Source organism: Puma concolor, chromosome A3 (genome assembly GCF_028749965.1).
Source record: "Puma concolor isolate L17-30 chromosome A3, mPumCon1.1.hap2, whole genome shotgun sequence".
Lineage (NCBI taxonomy): Eukaryota > Metazoa > Chordata > Mammalia > Carnivora > Felidae > Puma > Puma concolor.
In genome coordinates, this window is record NC_141669.1 from 35,788,815 (window position 1) to 35,808,062 (window position 19,248).

General features: G+C 51.3%; 1 protein-coding gene across 1 annotated transcript; it reads left to right on the forward strand.

Moving 5' to 3' along the window:
* Nucleotides 1-3,517: 3,517 nt before the first annotated feature.
* On the forward strand, nt 3,518-19,104 carry ASTL (astacin like metalloendopeptidase). The gene is made up of 9 exons (XM_025927200.2): nt 3,518-3,569; nt 4,217-4,342; nt 6,469-6,530; nt 7,865-7,955; nt 8,890-9,007; nt 9,773-9,954; nt 14,065-14,146; nt 14,245-14,399; nt 18,613-19,104. Exons 1-9 carry the CDS (start codon nt 3,518-3,520, stop codon nt 19,011-19,013), a joined length of 1,269 nt encoding a protein of 422 aa, XP_025782985.1. The 3' UTR covers nt 19,014-19,104.
* Nucleotides 19,105-19,248: the final 144 nt, after the last annotated feature.

The window sequence follows — 19,248 nt, forward strand, 5'->3', positions numbered from 1 at the left end:
CACCAGCCGCTCAGCTTGGGGTTGGGGGGCGGGGAGAGCATGGGGGGCCCTGAGTCCCGGGAGCCTTCCCACCACACGGTCACATCTCACAAACAGCAGGACTGGTGGCTGCCCACCCCACCCTCACCGCTACCCCATCCCTTCCATCTACCCTCCCCATCCAGCCTCCCTTGCCTGTGTTTTTAAGTTTGTTTTCTAAACAAACGGCATTTCTGTCTCTCCCCCTCCTTCCTTCTTATTTATTTTTTAAATATATATATTTTTTTATTTGAGAGAGAGAGAACATGAGCAGGGGAGACGGGCAGAGGGAGGGAGGCGGGGAGGGGGGAGAGAGAGAGAAAGAATCTTAAGCAGGTTTCACGCTCAGCGCATAGCCTGATGCGGGGGGGGGGGGGGGGGGGGGGGCGGTGCTCAGTCCCACCGACCTGGAACATGACCTGAGCTGAAATCAAGAGTCGGATGCTTAATCGACAGAACCACCCAGGCACCCTTCCTTCCTTCCTTCCTTCCTTCCTTCCTTCCTTCCTTCCTTCCTTCTTTCTTTCTTTCTTTCTTTCTTTCTTTCTTTCAAACTTTTAAATTGTGGTTAAAAATATACGGGGCGGGGGGAGGGGGCGCCTTGCCTCAGTTGGTTAAGCACCCAACTTCAGCTCAGGTCATGATCTCACGGCCTGTGGGTTCAAGCCCCGCATCGGACTCCGTGCTGTTGGCTCAGATCCAGGAGCCTGCTTCAGATTTTGTGTCTCCTCCCCTCCCCTCGACCACCTCTCAAAGATAAGTGTAAAAACAAAACAAAACAGAACACTGCAAATATACAGTCGTCCCTCCTCATCCGAGGTTTTGCTTTCTGTGGTTTTAGTTGCCTCTGGTCAACCGCAATCTGGAAGCAGGCGATCCTCTCCCTGACCTCTCATTGGAAGGTCAATACTACCTAACACTGTGTCACAGCGCCGACACCGTGCGCCTCACCTCATCTCACCACGCAGGCATTTTATCTCCCATCGGCACAAGGAAGGGCAAATGCAGTGCAGCATGACATTTTGAGAGAGACCAAATTCACATAGCTTTAATTACAGCCTCAATTAGTTGTTGGGGCGCCTGGGCGGCTCAGTCAGTTAGGCATGCGACTCTTGATTTTGTTGTGATCTCACAGTTCATGAGTTCGAGCCCCACGTCGGGCTTTGCGATCACGGTGTGGAGCCTGCTTGGGATTCTCTCTCTCCCTCTCTCTCTCTGCTCCTTCCTCACTCTCTCTCTCTAAAATAAATAAATAGACTTAAAAAATAATTACAGTGTTTATTAGTTGTTGTTAATCTCTTACTGTGCCTAACTTGTTTTCTTCCTTCCTTCCTTCCTTCCTTCCTTCCTTCCTTCCTTCCTTCCTTCCTTCCTCCCTCCCTTCCTTTCTCTCTCTCTTCCTCTTCCTTCCTTTTTTCCTTCCTTCCATCCTTCCTTCCTTCCTTCCTTCCTCCCTTCCTTTCTCTCTCTCTTCCTTCCTCCTTCCTTTTTTCCTTCCTTCCTTCCTTCTTCCTTCCTTCCTTCCTTCCTTCCTTCCTTCCTTCCTTCCTTCCTTCCTTCCTTCCTTCCTTCCTTGGCACTATATCCAGCATGGCGCCCAACACAGGGCCTGAAACGACCCTGAGATCAAGACCCGAGCTGAGATCAAGAGTCGGACGCTTAACCAACTGAGCCACCCAGGCGCCCCTACTATGCCTAATTTGTAATTTAAGTGTTTATCATAGGTATGTTTGTATAGGAAAAAATACTATATATAGGGGTTTGTATTATCCACAATTTCAGGCACCCACTGGGGGTCTTGGAATGTATCCCCTGCAGAGACATTATACATTCATGTATAACATAAAATGTATCATCTTTACTATTTAAAAAAAAAATTTTTTTTTAACGTTTATTTATTTTTGAGACAGAGAGAAACAGAGCATGAACGAGGGAGGGTCAGAAAGAGGGAGACACAGAATCTGAAACAGGCTCCAGGCTCTGAGCTCTCAGCACAGAGCCCGACGCGGGGCTCGAACTCACGGACCGCGAGATCATGACCTGAGCCGAAGTCGGCCGCTTCACCGACTGAGCCACCCAGGCGCCCCTCATCTTTACTATTTTTAAGTGTACGGTAATGTTGAGCATATTCAAGGTCTCCAGAACTTTCCCATCTTGCAAGGTTGAAAGTCTGTACCCATTAAACAACCACTCCCCATTTTCTCTTCCCCCAGGCCCTGGCAGCCACCATTCTTTCTGTCTCTGAACCTGACTGTATACTTCATAAGCAGAATCATACCATATTTTCCCTGCGGTGAATGGCTTATTTTGCGTAGCATAATGTCCTCAAGTCAAACTGTATCTCTCAACTGAGAATCTGTTGCTCTGCCCAAGCAGGGCGATTATTATTACGATTATTTTACAAAGCACTCATCCGAAGCGGCCAGCTCATTGCATTTTTACACACATTAATACTGTGTCCGGGCACCAGGGGCAACTGTCTGTTCTCCCTGTGATTCTGACTCCTGTCTTTTGAGAAATGCTGGATTCTAGGCACGGCAGGATGCGGAGAGGCACTTGTGGACGGCGGCTGGTGACCTTGCCTCGTCTCTGTTGCTTCTTTTCACTGGGCACTGGCTGGGGAGGTCCCCAAATCCCTCACCTCCAGGATTTAAATCCAGGTGGGACCCTTGGCGACCAAGCTCTGAGAATGGGCTTCTTCAGAGGCCAAGGAGCAGAGAGGAGGAGGGAGATGGGTAAGGAGCCTTAGTTTCTGGATCTGTGAAATGGGGATAAATGCCAGTCTTGCAAGGCTGTTGTGGGGGATGACAGGGGTAGTGTCCCTGCGAGGGTCCAGGTATGCAAGAGATTCCCCCTTCCACATGGCAGGCTTCTCTGGGGTGCTGGTTACGCCGGGCGTTCAGCGTGTAAACTTTTCCTGATCCCTACGCTTGTGATTGTCCGCTTATAAAAATTAGTGCCCTTTCCCTCTTCCCACAGATAGACTGTGGTGCCTCAGGGTCTCAGGCAGCTTTCCCCATGTCTGCACACAGGGCGGGGGCAGGACCGGGTCTCCACATATTGGAGGATGAGGTCCACGCCAGGGCGCCCACCTCAGCACCCTTCTGTGGTGTTCCTCTGCCCCCTGGTGGTGGGAGGGGACCTCAGAAGAGGCACACTCCCAAGTGGGACCCTCCCTCCCTGCAGGGCGCTTTGTGCCTGGATTCTTGCCTTCTTGCCCACTTCAGCCAGGCTGGGAAGGGTTGACTAGGGTCCAGAAGGCTCGGCCTGGGCTGGGGGTGGGGAACACACGTAGGGGTGGGTAGGGCTGGGGGTGGGGAACACAGGTGTGGGTAGGGCAGCAGGTGGAGTTGGTTGGGGCAAGGCTGCAGGTGGGGGCTGGAGACGCTGCTATTTAAGCGTGGGAGTGGGGGTGGGAGTGGCTGGCTTGTCCCTGCCTGGGAGTCGTGCTCCCACTTGCTGTAGGGCTCGCGGGGGCGGGGGGGGGGGGCACCAGAGCATGAATATGGGAGGCCTCTGGCCTTGGGTGCTGGGTCTGGTCTCTTTGCCAGGTAAGTGGGCTGCTAGCCTGCAGAGTGCTGAGTAGAGGCAAGAAGGGTGTGGCTGGAGCCTGCAGGGATCTGAACGGCGCAGAAAATGGGCTCTCCAGGGATGTTCCCAGAAATCAGTTCCTAGGGGGCACCAAGCGGAGGCATCCTGAAGATCCTGAAAGCAGAGGGCCTGCCTGGCAGGAGGTAGCAGGTGTAGCCCTCAGGCATCCTTGTTTTGCTGGTCATGCCAGGCTTGCTCGATCTGAGTCTGATTTCCAGAGGCCTGGGCTGAGAAGGGAGGCATGGGGCCGGGGCAGCTAGCCCGGGCTCACCCTCACTGTTAGAGCCTGAGGTCTGGTCCCGCCTCTCTCTTTTGCTTCCTCCCCTATCTCATATACACAGCTATTCAGAGCCTGGGGCTGCTTTTTGGAACCCAGTGTTGGGCCCCTTAAAGAAGCTCCTTCCTCCAAGTTGTCTAGGCCTTGCCATCAGCTTGCACTGAGGGGAGGCCAGGCAGTCTCCCAGGACTACTTTCTGGGGGTCTGCCTTCGCGAAGGGCCTGGCTGTTGTGGTCTGATACTACCCAGCCCCCACCCCCCAGGCCTTGTTGTCCTCTCTCGCCAATGAGGGCACTTCGGGCATCATGGGTATGTGCCCGTCTGGGCCAGGTTTGATCCTAGGAGCACCCTCAGCCTCCAGCTGCTCAGAAGCCTATGGAACCAGCTTCTCGGAGGGCCTCAACCCCGAGGGGACCCAGACATCCTGGGACAAGGACATCCCTGAGATTAACCAAGGTGAGGGCGCTCTGTCTTCTTGTGGGGTGGAGGGGCTACGAAATTGTCCACGTAGTGTGGTGAAAACCACGCAGAACACGCGGATGAGCAGAAGGAGCTGGAACTGTGCCAGCTTACTGGGCTCTGGGTGAATAGCAGTTCCTCGGTCTATGGGCAACTCTTGAAAAGTCTATATTTCTGTATCTTTTCCATGAGATTGTTGCTTTCATAAGAAGGGAGGAAAGCCTACGTTTTTAAAAATGGCCTGATAGGGGCGCCTGGGTGGCGCAGTCGGTTAGGCGTCCGACTTCAGCCAGGTCATGATCTCGCGGTCCGGGAGTTCGAGCCCCGCGTCGGGCTCTGGGCTGATGGCTCAGAGCCTGGAGCCTGTTTCCGATTCTGTGTCTCCCTCTCTCTCTGCCCCTCCCCCGTTCATGCTCTGTCTCTCTCTGTCCCAAAAATGAATAAACATTGAAAAAAAAATTAAAAAAAAAATGGCCTGATAAAAACGTGGGTCTTCAGATGCTCCGGCTGGTGTTAAACTAAGTCATCAGCGGATGTTGGAAAAGATGTCAGCCTCCTGGTGCAGGATAGGCTGCAGGTGTGAGGGTATGAGCTGGGCTATAGACACAAAGAGGCATGAGGCCCATGGCCTTCTTGTCTGGGGATCCCTGCTGAAGAAAGGGAACGTCTAGGGGCGCCTGGGTGGCTCAGTTGGTTAAGCCTCCGACTTCAGCTCAGGTCATGATCTCGTGGTTCGTGAGTTCGAGCCCCGTGTCAGCACGGAGCCTGCCTTAGGTTCTGTGTCTCCCTCTTTCTCTGACTGTCCCCCACTTGCACTCTGTATGTGTGTGTGTCTCTCTCAAAAACAAATGAACATTTAAAAAAAAAATTAAAGAGAATGTATAGATAACCTGGAATGAAGCTGCGGGGGTGGGGGGAATACTGGAATTCGGGTGTTGGAGCTGAAGTGTCGGGGGGACGGGGGGGGTGGACTTTGGAGGGATGGGGATCTCCCGAACGTGGCGGCTACCCTGTGGTCTGAACCGACTTGGAGCCCCGGAGCTACGGAGCCTCAGGGCAGTGCGTGACCTTTTGGTAACTGTGACTGGTCTGGAGGTAGCCAGAACCCATCTGAGGCTTCCCTGGCATTGATTTTGAGCTGCCATGGATGCTCTCAGCTCGGGCTGCTGGAGCCCAACTGCTATCCGAGAGGCCCTTTACCGGGAAGCACACCCCAGCCCCAGCTGCCGGGAATGTGGGCCGCTAAGGCCTCGCAGCTGAAGGCCCTCTGCCAGGGATGCTTGGGAAGCCACTCCCTCCCCTGCCCAAGGTGGCCCGCCGTGACTCCTGTGGGCCACGGGTCAGTCCCCTGCCTCAAAGTGGAACAAGTCTGTGGTGCCATTTGGGGTCCAGAGCTCCTGTGGGATCAGACTGGGGCTGCACCCCGGCGGAGTCGGGGTGTTCCCCAGCACCCCTCAGTAAATCGCTTGCAGGTGCCTCCCCAGCCCAGGCTCTGCTTCTAGGGAACCCGACCTAAGGTACCGCCAGGGTGCCAGACCCTCCTCTAAGACTCCTCACGGGGCTGTGGCAGAAACGGAGGCTGGAGACAGAAGCAGAGACTAGCTGAGATGGGGGGGCGGGGGGAGCCAGACTCAACCGGATCCAGACTTCCCTCCCTTCTGTGGTGGCATGAGCTGAAATTTCACTTGTCCCCCCAAGGGTCCTGAATATCCTACCAATCGGTGGGCATTAGAGGGGGGACGAGGTAGGACAGGGGGGTCCAGGGCATGTTCCTAGAGTATGGCCTGTGCTGGAGAGGGGGGTGAAGGAGACAGCTGGAGAAAAAGTCTGCCTCTGATTAGCAGAGAGGTTCAAACGCAGAGGGAGGCGTGTGGGTGGCAGGCGCTCTGGGCTGTGTTTGAGCAAGGGAGAGATGTGACTGGGCCAAGGGGCCATATATATTATGTAGAGGGGAGACTCGGAGGGGCCGTGTGACTAGCCCGAGGCCACACAGCCTCAGGGGCCCCGGGAAGCTCCAGCTTCAGAGTCAGGAAGGACAGACTTTGGGGTTGCTTCTGGGGCCTGTCCTTAGAGTCTGGATTCTGGGGGGCATGGGCTCACACACTCCTTCCCTTCCTTCCCAGGGCTCATCCCAGAGGAAACCCCAGAGAGCAGCTTCCTCCTCGAGGGGGACATCCTCCGGCCGGTGAGCAAGCATACACATCTGTGTAAATAACTTCACGATGTTGTTGGAGGCCTTTGAGCCCAGCCTCTGGTGTCATGGGGGTGTGACGTGTGAAGGACCTGTCTCTGTCGCTCGTAGCTTGATAGACCCCCCCCGCCCCCCTTCTTGCTAAAGTCACAGTGAATGTTCCACAATTAGCCAGACTGAAGGGAAAAGGAGGGAGGGTAACTTCTACAGTGGTAACAGCAATCAGCCTCGGAGGGCTTCCTGAAGGAGGGCATTTGAGTCCTCAAGATCCAGCTTGGTACTGTGCCCAGGGGAGGTGCTCAGAAAGTACTGGAATGAAGGAAGAGATGAGCACAGATCGGCAGAGGGGCTGGTGGGGCTGTAGGACGGTGGTGGTCGTGCACACCGGGGTGGTGGCCACGGTTTGGGGAGGTAAGGCAGGGACCCCATCCCCGTGGGAGGTGAGGGGTGGAGTCAGAAGGCTGGGTGGGAACTGGGGTGACTTTGCCAGAAGACTGGGTGGGAACTGGGGTGGGAACAGGGAGCCGAGAATGCACGGTGTTCAGGGGAACAGAGCCATGTTTTAGGAGACTGGGAGGCAGAGGTGCCCAGACCAGAACCGCGACCTGGTGACAGCAAGACCCTTCTGGGGTTTGGTGACCACCCACTGAGGGCACAGCGTGAGGCTGGGCTGCAGAGTCAAAGGCTGGGGCTGGGGGTGGGGTGAGGCCCCTGTTTCCGGTTATTCAGTGAGGCCGGGCTAAGAGCGGAATCCAGCGAAGCCTGTGGTAGCCAGTGGGGCAGGACCTGCTGGGCTTCCGTGAAGCCCGCACCTCCCAACGGTTTTGGTTGCTGGAAGAGTAGAAAGAGGAGCTGCTGAGGCCAGGGGCGTTGCCTTAGCATGAGCCCTAACATTCAGGAATGTTCGACTGACCGCTGTGTTTCTGGAAGGATGGGGCTGCTGGTGGGCCTTTGAGCTCTTTGGAACTAGGCCCCCCTGGGGAGCTGGGACGCCTCGTCAGCCTCGTTGGGAACAAGTAGTTTTGTTTTTCTGTTGGATACAATCGGTAACAAGTTCTGTTGTGTGGAACAAAGAGTGGGGGTGGTCACCACGGCTCACCCAGCAGGCCCCCACATCTCCCACCGCTCTGTCCTGTTTCTGATGTCCTCCTCACCCTCCTGGACCTGTGTCCTGCTTCTCACACCTTTAGGGTTCTTATGGCCTGAGATTTGGCACCACTGGGGGCAAGACGCTAGGCTAGTCCTACCCCAGGGGTCTAGTCCTACCCCAGGGGGCTAGTCCTACCCCAGGACTCCCCAGGGGTCCCTGAAGTGCCCTCTCTCTTCAGAGTCCCTTGCGGCTGTTCTCAACTACCAGCAACAAGTGGCCCAAGAACGGGGAGGTCGTGGAGGTCCCCTTCCTGATCTCCAGCAGATACGGTGAGTAAGCACGCGCTCTGGGTCCTGGGAGCCGTGGGCCTCCCTCCGGCCCCGGCCCCTTCCTCCCCGTGCAGCCTGGGCTCCTCTCTGGGTTTCTTCCCTCTGCCTCTCCTCACGGATACCACCAAAGAGCCTTTCCACAAGAAGCCCTTTTATTCCCGAGAGCCTCCTGAGCTGGGAGGGCCAAAACCCCAGAAGAGCTGATGGGGGGACAGCCAAGGACTATCTGACCCATTTCAAGACCAGTCCATGGGGCGCCTGGTTGGCGCAGTCGGTTAAGCGTCCGACTTCAGCCAGGTCACGATCTCGCGGTCCGTGAGTTCGAGCCCCGCGTCGGGCTCTGGGCTGATGGCTCAGAGCCTGGAGCCTGTTTCCGATTCTGTGTCTCCCTCTCTCTCTGCCCCTCCCCCGTTCATGCTCTGTCTCTCTCTGTCCCAAAAATAAATAAACGTTGAAAAAAAAAATTTAAAGACCAGTCCAGAGGACAGGGACCTACCTAAGGTCACAGAGCTGGGGCCTGTCTGGGACCCAGCTTTCTCTACCTCCTCCCTGAGCCCCAGGCTACCCCCTTTTTTTTCTTAATTTTTATTTTTGAGAAAACATAAATTTATGTTTTGAGAAAACATAAATTTATGCGGGGGAGGGGCAGAGAGAGAGCGAGAGGGGGGAGACAGAATCCGAAGCAGGCTCCAGGCTCTGAGCTGTCGGCACAGAGCCCGACGCAGGGCTCGAACTTGCAAACTGAGAGATCATGACCTGAGCCGAAGTCGGACGCTTAACCGACTGAGCCACCCAGGCACCCCTACCCTTTCCTGACCTTCCGTTTTGGAAGAGGGATTTGAAGCTCTGTGCTCACCCTGCACACGGACTCCCAAGGGGTCACAGGGGCTCTGGGGTCTTGGTGGGAGGTTCAGCCGGGGTGTTGCCTCCCCAGATAAAGCCAGCCGCGACATCTTCCTAAAGGCATTTGCCGAGTTTGAACGCTTCACATGCGTCAGGTTTGTTGCCTACCAGGGCCAAAGAGACTTCATTTCCATCGTCCCCATGTCTGGGTAAGTACTCCTGGGGGCGTGCGTATCCACGCATAAGCGCGCATGTGCAGGGGGAGTTCCTCGGCTTTCTTCTGCCTTCAGCCTGGCTTTAACTAGGCCATTGTCTAAAACCTATTTGGGGGCCTGTCTTCCCAGATCCAAAGCCCACCCCCCCCCCACCTTGAGTGGTTTGCCCTATGGGAGTTAGACCTACAAATACCCAAGGCAGAAGGTGGAGAAGGAGGGGAATCAGGTGCTTGATGTCCCTTGCAAAACCCTCCTCTGGGGAGACCTCACGGTCTGGTGAATGGGGACAGCTTTCATGGGACACACCTGGCCTTGGATCTGGGTTTCAGAGTGTAGGAACCACCCAACACCAGGCAAGTGCCTTATCTTGCGAGGCTCTCCTGCCTTCTCTGTGGAAGCAGGGATAACGGCAATACCCATTTCCTAGCTTGTTAGAGACCTAAGATCATGTGTGAAAACTTTGACTTGGGGGCCCTGAATGGGGATGCTCATTCAATGAGCCGCTTCCGGTATCTGTGCTCCTATTCATGTCTACATCTTCCTTGTACCTCGGGTTGGTAATGGGTTCCAGTGTACCCATTTCACGGATGCCCAAGTGGTGAAGGGACTTGGGAATTGCAAACCTGGGACTAGAATCCGGGATGGAGACTACCCGTTGACGGTCATTCATCCCAGGACGTGGGAGGAGAGGGAAGGGGCCTGGGTCTGCTCTGGATCTCTGGGCTGGTGTCTACCCAGTGTCCTCTCCTGGCCCTGCAGGTGTTTCTCCAGCGTGGGGCGCAGTGGAGGGATGCAGGTGGTATCCCTGGCACCTACATGTCTCCAGAAGGGCCCAGGCATTGTCCTGCATGAGCTCATGCATGTGCTGGGCTTCTGGCATGAGCACTCACGGGCTGACCGGGACCACTATATCCGTGTCAACTGGAATGAGATCCTTCCAGGTAAGCCAAATCGTGCAGAACCCACGCTGGACCTGGGGGTCTTGGGGTGAGAGGGCAGCAGGCACTGGCCAGGGCCTGAAGAGTTGCCTGCCACTTTAGAAGAGGTTATCAATCTTTCCTACCACCTGCTTGTCCACCATTGGGAAGGTGGGGCTCCTGCTTCTCTTTGAGACCTGGAGGTGGTCCAGCTACTGCTGCTCCGGGCCCCGAGCCTTCCATCTGCCCACCCAGAGTCATGCCTGAGTTAGGGAATCACTATGTTTGTGTCTCATTTTTTTTCCTCATGAACACAACCTGGTGCCTGGGGATGGAGTTGGTGGTATCTTTTGACCCTTGTTCATGGTGCACTCAACTAGCAGTCCTTCATGTTCCAGATGCTGCTGTGTGGGGCGGGGGCAGGGCTTGTGTGCCCGCTGCAGGGGCTGAGCGGAGACCGAAGGCCTGGAAGAAGTGGACTGTGTGTGCCAAGTCCCAGACGCAGGAGGCTCCGCCCTTGTGAGATGGGCACCGATGGGCCTGCGCGATAGAGGAAGCACAGGGGGGCCATGTCCTGACAGGTGGCAGGGGCAAAGCCGAGGCTGGTCTGGGAGTGGGCCACTGACTGTGTCGGATGCTGGTGAGCAGGAGCTGTGTGCTGGCCGTGGTGCTGACCCCCGTGATGGTGGGATCCCACCCTTGTTGGGGGGACAGCCTGATTCAGGGAACAAGAAGAGTAGAGACAATCCCTTCATGAAAGAGGGAAGCAGAGGAGATACATGATAAGGGGTTTGGTCTAGAGGAATGGGTATAAAAGGGGAAGGGTTCAAAGGCTTCCTGTAAGTGGAGAACTTGTGGCATGAGCACTTCCGCTGTTGTGGAGGGAACCAGGTGAAGTAGGCAGGGGGCTGCTGCTCAAGAGATCCGCATTCATGGAGCCCCAGAGAAAGGGTGTTCGGGGGGAGACTTGGGTAGCACCTGATAATGAGAGGAGGGATGAAGCTTGAGATCAGAGCTTAGTCTAAGGAAGGGGGTGATGATAGTGACTGTACCCTGAAAACAGGGACTATAATCCTTCCAAGGGCTCATGGAATACTTGCGAAAACTTACCATATGATAGAAAAATATCAAATTTGAAAAAGTTAATTCCAGTGTTTTGTTGGTGATGTAAAATGCAAAGTAGAAAATAACAAATCAAAACTGAAAACTTCTTATACTTGGAAGTTCAAGTCTAAAAAAACAACAATAAACCTCTCTTTTAGTTCCAAGGTTAAATTGCAGGAGTTCTTTAAAAAAAAAAAAAAATCGTAACACATTAGAACTAATCATTCACAGCTAAGGCAACGTTCAGGGAAATTGTGTAGACTGAAATTCTTATCAATAAAAATAGAAAAAATTTAAAAAAAAGTAGAAAAAATTAAGCATGTAAATCCAATTTAAAAAATAAAGGAAAGCAGGAGGGAATGAAATTAAAGACAGAAGTTAATGAATTAGAAAACCAACGACACTCATAAACTCAGCAGTGGTTTTCTTAACCATAAAACAGGTTAAGACACTAGGTACTCTCGTGGGGAAAAATTGTTTAAGAATGAAGAGAAATGAGGGGTGCCTGGGTAGCTCAGTCAGTTGAGCATTCGACTCTTGATTTCAGCTCAGGTCATGATCCCAGGGTTGTAAGATTGTGCCCCATATAGGACTCCGTGCTGAGCGTGGAGCCTGGTTAAGATTCCCCTCTCGCCACCCCCCCCCCAAAATTAATAAAAAAAAATTCTAAAGGATGAAGAAAAATAGAATACATTTGTATTAGTTGATATGTGTAGAACAAACTAAGATATACAAACTAATAACTGTAATTGGGGGTGGGGAGCTGGGAACTTGGAAGATAGAGGGGGAGGTTTATCACATAGCTCAACATTTTTTTTTGACTTTTATTTTTGTAATCCATTTTATTTTTTTATAATTTACATCCAAGTTAGCACATGGTGCAAAAATGATTTCAGGAGTAGATTCCTTAGTGCCCCTTACCCATTTAGCCCATCCCCCCTCCCAAAACCCCTCCAGCAACCCTCAGTTTGTTCTCCATATTTATGAGTCTCTTCTGTTTTGTCCCCCTCCCTCTTTTTATATTTTTGCTTCCCTTCCCTTATGTCCGTCTGTTTTGTATCTTAGAGTCCTCATATGAGTGAAGTATTATGATATTTGTCTTTCTCTGACTAATTTCGCTTAGCATAATACCCTCCAGTTCCATTCATGTAGCTGCAAATGTCAAGATTTCCTTCTTTGTGATTGCTGAGTAATACTCCATTGTATATATACACCACATCTTTATCCATTCATCCATCGATGGACATTTGGGCTCTTTCCATACTTTGGCTATTGTTGATAGTGCTGCTATAGACATTGGGGTGCATATGTCCCTTCGAAACAGCACACCTGTATCCCTTGGATAAATACCTAGTAGTGCAATTGCTGGGTCGTAGGGTAGCTCTTTTTAATTTTTTGAGGAATCACCATAGTGTTTTCCAGAGTGGCTGCATCAGCTTGCATTTCCACCAACAATGCAAAAGAGATCCTCTTTCTCTGCATCCTCACCAACATCTGTTGTCACCCGAGTTGTTAATGTTAGCCATTCTCACAGGTGTGAAGTGGTATCTCATTGGGGTTTTGATTTGATTGGGGTTTTGATTCCCTGATGATGAGTAATGTTGAGCATTTTTTCATGTGTCGAACATCTGGATGTCTTCTTTGGAGAAGTGTCTATTCATGTCTTTTGCCCATTTCTTCACTGGATTATCTGTTTTTTGGGGTGTTTGATAAGTTCTCTGTAGATTTTGGATACTAACCCTTTATCTGGTATGTCGTTTGCAAATATGTTCTACCATTCCATTAGTTACCTTTTAGTTTTGCTGATTGTTTCCTTTGCTGTGCAGAAGCTTTTTATTTTGACAAGGTCCCAATAGTTCATTTTTGTTTGTTTCCCTTGCCTCCGGAGACGTGTTGAGTAAGAAGTTGCTGCGGCCGAGGTCAAAGGGGTTTTTGCCTGCTTTCTCCTCGAGGATTTTGATGGCCTCCTGTCTTACATTGAGGTCTTTCATCCATTTTCAGTTTATTTTTGTGTATGGTGTAAGAAAGTTGTTCGGGTTCGTTCTTCTGCATGTCGCTGTCCAGTTTTCCCAGCACCACTTGCTGAAGAGACTGTCTTCATTCCATTAGATATTTTTTCCTGCTTTGTCAAAGATGAGTTGGCCATATGTTTGTGGGTGCATTTCTGGGTTCTCTCTTCTGTTCCATTGATCTGAGTATCTGTTTTTGTGTCACTTTTGTTTTTTTGACTTTTACACAAGATGAATACATTGCCAGTTCAAAACTGTTTACTATCTTAAGGGTTTTTAAAAGGAAGAGGTGAGTGTACCCTAGAGGCTGGTATGGCAGGTTGTGGAAGAGGCTGGCGGGGCCTGGGGGGTGTTGGGAGAGCAAATACCCAGGGTATGGCTGTTTTTTCAGAGGCTCACTGTGAAGGGCAGGATAGCGGCTGGGGGAGGGAATCTTGTCCCTCTCAGGCCTGGGGGACCCAACTGATGGGGGAAATGGTGCTCTAGCCAGTGGGGGAGTGTTTCACTTGAACCTGGGGGATGGGTGCTGCTAGCCTGAGGCAGGAAGAACAAGGTGATCTGCTGGGGAGTGGGAGCCCAACAGCAGGTGATGGGCGAGCGGGTCTCTAAAGCTGGGTTGAAGGGTAGGTACTCTATCTCGCGGGTAGGGGGCGTCAGAGACCCTGCGTAGCATTTGACTTAGCGGAAGCTGTTCTGTAAAGGTAGATGCATACTGGTGACCTTGACAGGGGAAAGAAGCAGAGTGAGCTCTAGGAAGCTGTGAGGTCCCTGTGCTTCCACATCAGCTAGTGCTGGTCTGGACCCATCGCGGGGAGGACAGGAGTTGGCAGTGAAAGCACCAAGGAGATGGGGACCAGGGACTGGTTGGTACTGGGAGGGGGGCACATCTGGCTGTAGTTTTAGATCTGTCAGCTCAGGTAGGGTACAAGTACCTCGAAGGCCCCTATCACCCCACCCCTCCCTTCCCTGCCTTCTTCCCTTATCACCAGGTTTTGTTGGTTTTGGCTTCTGTTTTTCCCAGGCTTTGAAATCAACTTCATCAAATCTCGGAGCAGCAACATGCTGGTGCCCTATGACTACTCATCAGTGATGCACTATGGGAGGTGAGGACCCCCTTTCCTTTTCTACGTTCCTTCCTTCTACATTGCCCAGCCAGCCCCCGCTGTGATCTGGATTCAGGTCCCCACCTACTGGGTTTCAGACTTGCCTTCAGCCGGCGTGGGCTGCCCACCATCACACCGCTCTGGGCTCCCAGTGTCCACATTGGCCAGCGATGGAACCTGAGCACCTCGGACATCACACGGGTCCTCAGGCTTTATGACTGCAGCCCAAGTGGCCAAAGTCCCCGTGGGAGAGGTGAGTGACTTGAGAAATTGGAAGGATCCTATATTGAGGTGGTGTCAGTGAGGGTGAAGTGGGGGACTGAGGCTGCAGGACAAAATCACTGGGGTTACCACAAGACATGTAAAACAAAATATGTGAAAATGATCACGCAGGATTAAGAACCCTTAGGAATAGAGGTCCCTTTCTTAACCCTAACATGAGTATCTTCCAAAAACCCAGAGCAAAAATCATTTTTAATGTTAAAGCACTAAACTTAGGACCAAAACAGGTTTTTTTCCACTGTTGTCCCATCTATTCCATACTGTAGTGAAGGTCTTAGCCATTGCAGTATGGCAAGAAAAAAAATTAAAAATCTGAGTATTGGGAAGGAGGCAAAACTGTCACTATTCACAGACGATGATTCTCTACATTGAAAGCAACCAAACCTATTAAATTATTGGAAGCAAAAGGATGTTAAAAGGTAGATGTATAGAAACAGAATTTCTTTTTTTTTTAATGTTTATTTTTGAGACCGCGAGTGCAAGTGGGGGAGGGACAGAGAGAGAGGGAGACACAGAATCCGAAGCAGGCTCCAGGCTCTGAGCTGTCAGCCCAGAGCCTGACGTGGGGCTTGAACTCACGAACCGTGAGATCATGACCTGAGTCGAAGTTGGACGCTTACCTGACTGAGCCCCCCAGGCTCTTAAATGAGACACAAAGCAAACCATAAAACTGCAAAGATTCATAAATCCAACTACATTAGTAACTGTCTATCATATACTCTATGATAACTACTACTTCTGTAATGACATAATTACTTATCAAGACAAAGTGAAAATACAAGTTACAAATCAGAACTCTTGCAACCCATAACTAACTGTATCTAAAATACATGATATATATTACATATTAATATATAATAATATAGATAAACACATGCTGAGCAAAATACAAAGCAGGAAAAAGGGCAAGAGACCTAACGGGGGGAAAAAACCAAATGGGAAATAAACACAAGACCATCAACCTTATTCATAATTGAGGAAATGGCAAGCGAAGACCACAATGTTACCACTTTTTTACCCCTTAAATTGGCAGAAATCTAAAAACTTGATAATACCCGATACTAATAAGAAAATGGAGTAATGTCCTGTCCATACCCTGTGGACAGGAGTATAAATTGCTACAGCCACTTTGGTGAACAGTTTGACTTTTTTTTTTTTTATTCTTTTTTTACTTTTTAGAGGGTTTAATTGACTTGGCCAATGTCCCATAACCAGTAAGTGGCACGTGAACACCCCCCGAGGTAACCATGGCTCTATGCTCTCTCTAGGGTTGCCTAGTCTGGAAATTTTACGTAAATGGAATTATAGGATACGTGATCTTTTGTGACTGGCTTCTTCATGTTTTCAAAGCTCATCCATATTGCAACCTATAGAAGCACTTCATTATTGTCAAATGATACTCCAACTTGGATGGATGAGCTACGTTTTGTCCGTTCATCAGTTGAAGGACGTTTGGGTTACTTCAACTTTCTGGCTATTATGATTCACGTTACCATGAATGTTTGTTTACAGGAACTTATGTGAACCTATGTCTTTTCCTTTGGATATATGCTTACGAGTAGATTGCTGGGTCCTAGGGTAACTCCAGATTGAATTGCTAAATTGTTTTCCGAATTGGTTGTATCATTTTTCACTCTCACAAGCAGCGTGCGAAGGTTCCAACTTCTCCATGCCCTTGCCAACACTAGCTATTATCTATCCTTTTATTTCTGTCCTCGGTATGAAATGGCAGCTCATTGGCGTTTTGATTTGCACTGCATACAGATGATTGGCCATCTGTATATCTTCAAAGAAGTGGGTTTTGATCCTTTTACCTGTTTTTCATTTGAGTTAGCTTTCTATTGCTGAGTTGAAAGTGTTCTTTGTGCATTCTAGATACATGTCCCTTATCAGACCTATCATTTGCAAATATTTTCTCACATTCTCTAGGTTGATGGTGTCCTTTGAATGCAAACATTTTTAATTTTGATGGGGTCCGATTTACCTGTTCTTTTACTGTGGTTTTGGTGTCCTATCTGAGTAGCCTTTGCCTAAGCCAAGTTCATGAAGATTTAATCCTAAATCTTTTGCATGTGACTTTTGCTACCCAGTTCTAGCACTATTTTTTGTTGTTGTTGTTTATTTATTTTTTAGAGAGCATGCAGAAGTCGGTGGGGGTGGGGGAAGAGGGAGACAGAAGTAGGCTCTGTGCTGAGAATGGAGAGTCCGATGTGGGACTCAAACTCACAAATCATGAGATCATGACCTGAGCTGAAGTTGGATGCTTAACCAACTGAGCCACCCAGGTGCCCCTCTAGCACCATTTCTTAGACTATTCTTTCCCATACATAATATCAAATATTACATACTTTTTGAAGTTAATAAGTATAAGATAATGTGGCAAGAGCTTTGTGGGTAACTATTGTTGAGGTTGGACTATTAGGAGAAATGAAATTGGGAAGTGGCTGGAAGGGGCTGTAGGTCTAGGGAAGGTTTACCATGATGGTAGACATTCAAGCATGCTTGGATGCTGAAATAACCCAATGGAGAAAGAGAAAGGTTGGATTCAGAGGGCAGAAGGATGCATATCTAGAACATTTGGGTAGGAGATGCCCTTGGTGGATAGGTCTCCAAGGATATGTCTGAGCTTCGTTGGTCCTAATGAGAAGGAAGACAGGTGCAGACCTAAATTTGCATGTGGGTCTTGAGGTGCAGATTCATGCACTTCTGAGGGCTTTGGTCACAGAGAATGACATGAAGTCACCAGCCTCGAGGCTGGGGAGAAGGGGATGGATGTGAAGGGAAAGGGTGTGATGTTGCCGACTGGGCTGCGGGAGAAGAAACCAGCTAGAGATACCCTGCAGGGCTGTGGGTGGTGCTGGGGCAGCCAGGTGGAGGCATGGCATAGGTTGGTGACTTGGTTCTCCAGGACTGGGGTTTTGTGGGCAGGTGTGACAGAGGGGACGGTGCTTGAGGCGTAATTGCAGTGAAAGTGTGTGGAGCCCAAGTCAGATGAGGAGAACGGTCGGGAAGTGAGGAGCTTGTAAGCAGGAAGACCTCGGCGTCCCTGCGCTCGAGGGGCTAGATCGTTGTGATATTTAAACAAGCGGGCTGGAAATATAGGCGTGGGCTGCCAGGAACCGAGACTTCTGCAGTGGTGGTTTCTGGTACTGACCAGGTCTGATGGGGAGCAGGGAATGAACTGTGAGATCAGTGGGACCAGGGGGGAGAAGAGTCGCCGTTTGAAGCCGATCAGCTCTGATTTGGTCAGTATCTGGTTTTTTTTTATTTTTATTTTTATTTTTTTAACATTTATTTATTTTTGAGAGACCGAGCATGGGTGGGGGAGGGGCAGAGAGAGAGAGAGAGAAGGAGACAGAATCTGAAGCAGGCTGCAGGCTCTGAGCAAGCTGTCAGCACAGAGCCTGATGCGGGGCTCGAACCCACAGACTGTGAGATCATGACCTGGGCCGAGGTCGGATGCTCAACCGACTGAGCCACCCAGGCGCCGCCCCCTCCCCCCCCCGCCACGGTCAGGGTCTGTTGATGGAAGGGTGGGCTCATCATGAAGCCTTCAGCGCCTGGGCAGGGGTGATGGGTGAGAGGCAGCACTGAGAGGGTGGAGGGGCCTGGCCAGATAACTTGGGCTTAAGATGAAGAGGTTTACAAAGCAGTGGGTGGCAGCAGTGGTCCAGGAGAGGCAGCGAAGAGCAAGGAGAGCCTGTCTCACTAAGGACATGGGCCCGACAGGGCTCAGTAATGTCCTCCTGATGCTCTGGGTTTGGCAGGTGGTTGCAAATGCAGGAAAAGTTCTGTAGGAGGCTTCAGACATGGGGTGGTGAGAGCAGGGTGTCCCTCAGTACAGAGGACCCCAGGAGGTGTCGGAATGGCGAGGGCTGCAGTGCTTTCCGCCCTCAGCTATCTGGTGGCTTGACCATCAGCAGCTCGGGGGTATGAGTGGGAGACCATGGAAGAGAGCCCGAGGGCCTTTGTGGTGGTGACTGAGGAGTTCTGTGGTCCTTGTCTTTAAGTGTGGGTTGAGAATTTGGGTCTTGAAAGCGTTAAGCAGGGGCGAGGCACGTTATCTCTGATGAGCTGAGCTATCCGTATGAACGAAACTGAAGGTCACTCTGGCTCTCTACAGCTGGGCCACACGTTTTCCTGCTGTGTTTCCCGGCCATAACCTCCTGTCTTTCCTGCTTCAGGGTTCCAGCCCCACAGCGATGGTAGGAGCCCTACTCCTGCTTCTAGACCATACCTGCAGCAGCTTCTGAAGGCATTGTCGGCAGAATCTGGGCGCCCCGACCCCAGTGGCTCCAAGGCTAGAGCCCAGCGCATTGTTGCAGGGCCTGGAGAGAGCCCACGTAGCTGGAAGCTCCCTGCGCTGAGAAAGTTGGGTGTGGGGGCCTCTGCAAGGCTGCTTCAGACCCCAGCTTCCTCCCTAAACTCCAGGCCTGGAGCAGACTTTCCTGGTTTGGCTCTAGAGAGGTCCTGGCTGGCCCAAGTGCCCTCTGTATCACTCACTGCTTCTCCGGAAGCAGAAGACCAGCCAGGACCCATCCAGGAGGCTTTGGGGAGCAGCTCTCCCAGGAGCACATGTACCTGAAAGTCCTTTCAGGGGGATGTGCAGAAGTTGAGCCTGTGGCTTCTGTCCCCAAGTGCGAAGGGCATCTCTGTCTAGAGTAGCCCCTAGCCCCCTCCGGGCAGTACCCTGTCTTCGAGCCTCAATCTGGCTACCCTGTGTGAGGCCTGGGACTCTCCCTCTGCCCCTTTCTTCTCCATATGTTCTCCTAAGGGCTTCTAGGGACTAGGGGCTTCTAAGGGACTTCTAGGTTTATCCG

Bases quoted from the DNA above. Each gene is read 5' to 3' on its own strand.
- ASTL (XM_025927200.2), top strand. From the start codon at position 3,518: ATGAATATGGGAGGCCTCTGGCCTTGGGTGCTGGGTCTGGTCTCTTTG. The intron at 4,343-6,468 runs GTGAGGGCGCTC...CTTCCTTCCCAG, and splicing joins CATCCCTGAGATTAACCAAG to GGCTCATCCCAGAGGAAACC. The intron at 9,008-9,772 runs GTAAGTACTCCT...CTGGCCCTGCAG, and splicing joins TCCATCGTCCCCATGTCTGG to GTGTTTCTCCAGCGTGGGGC.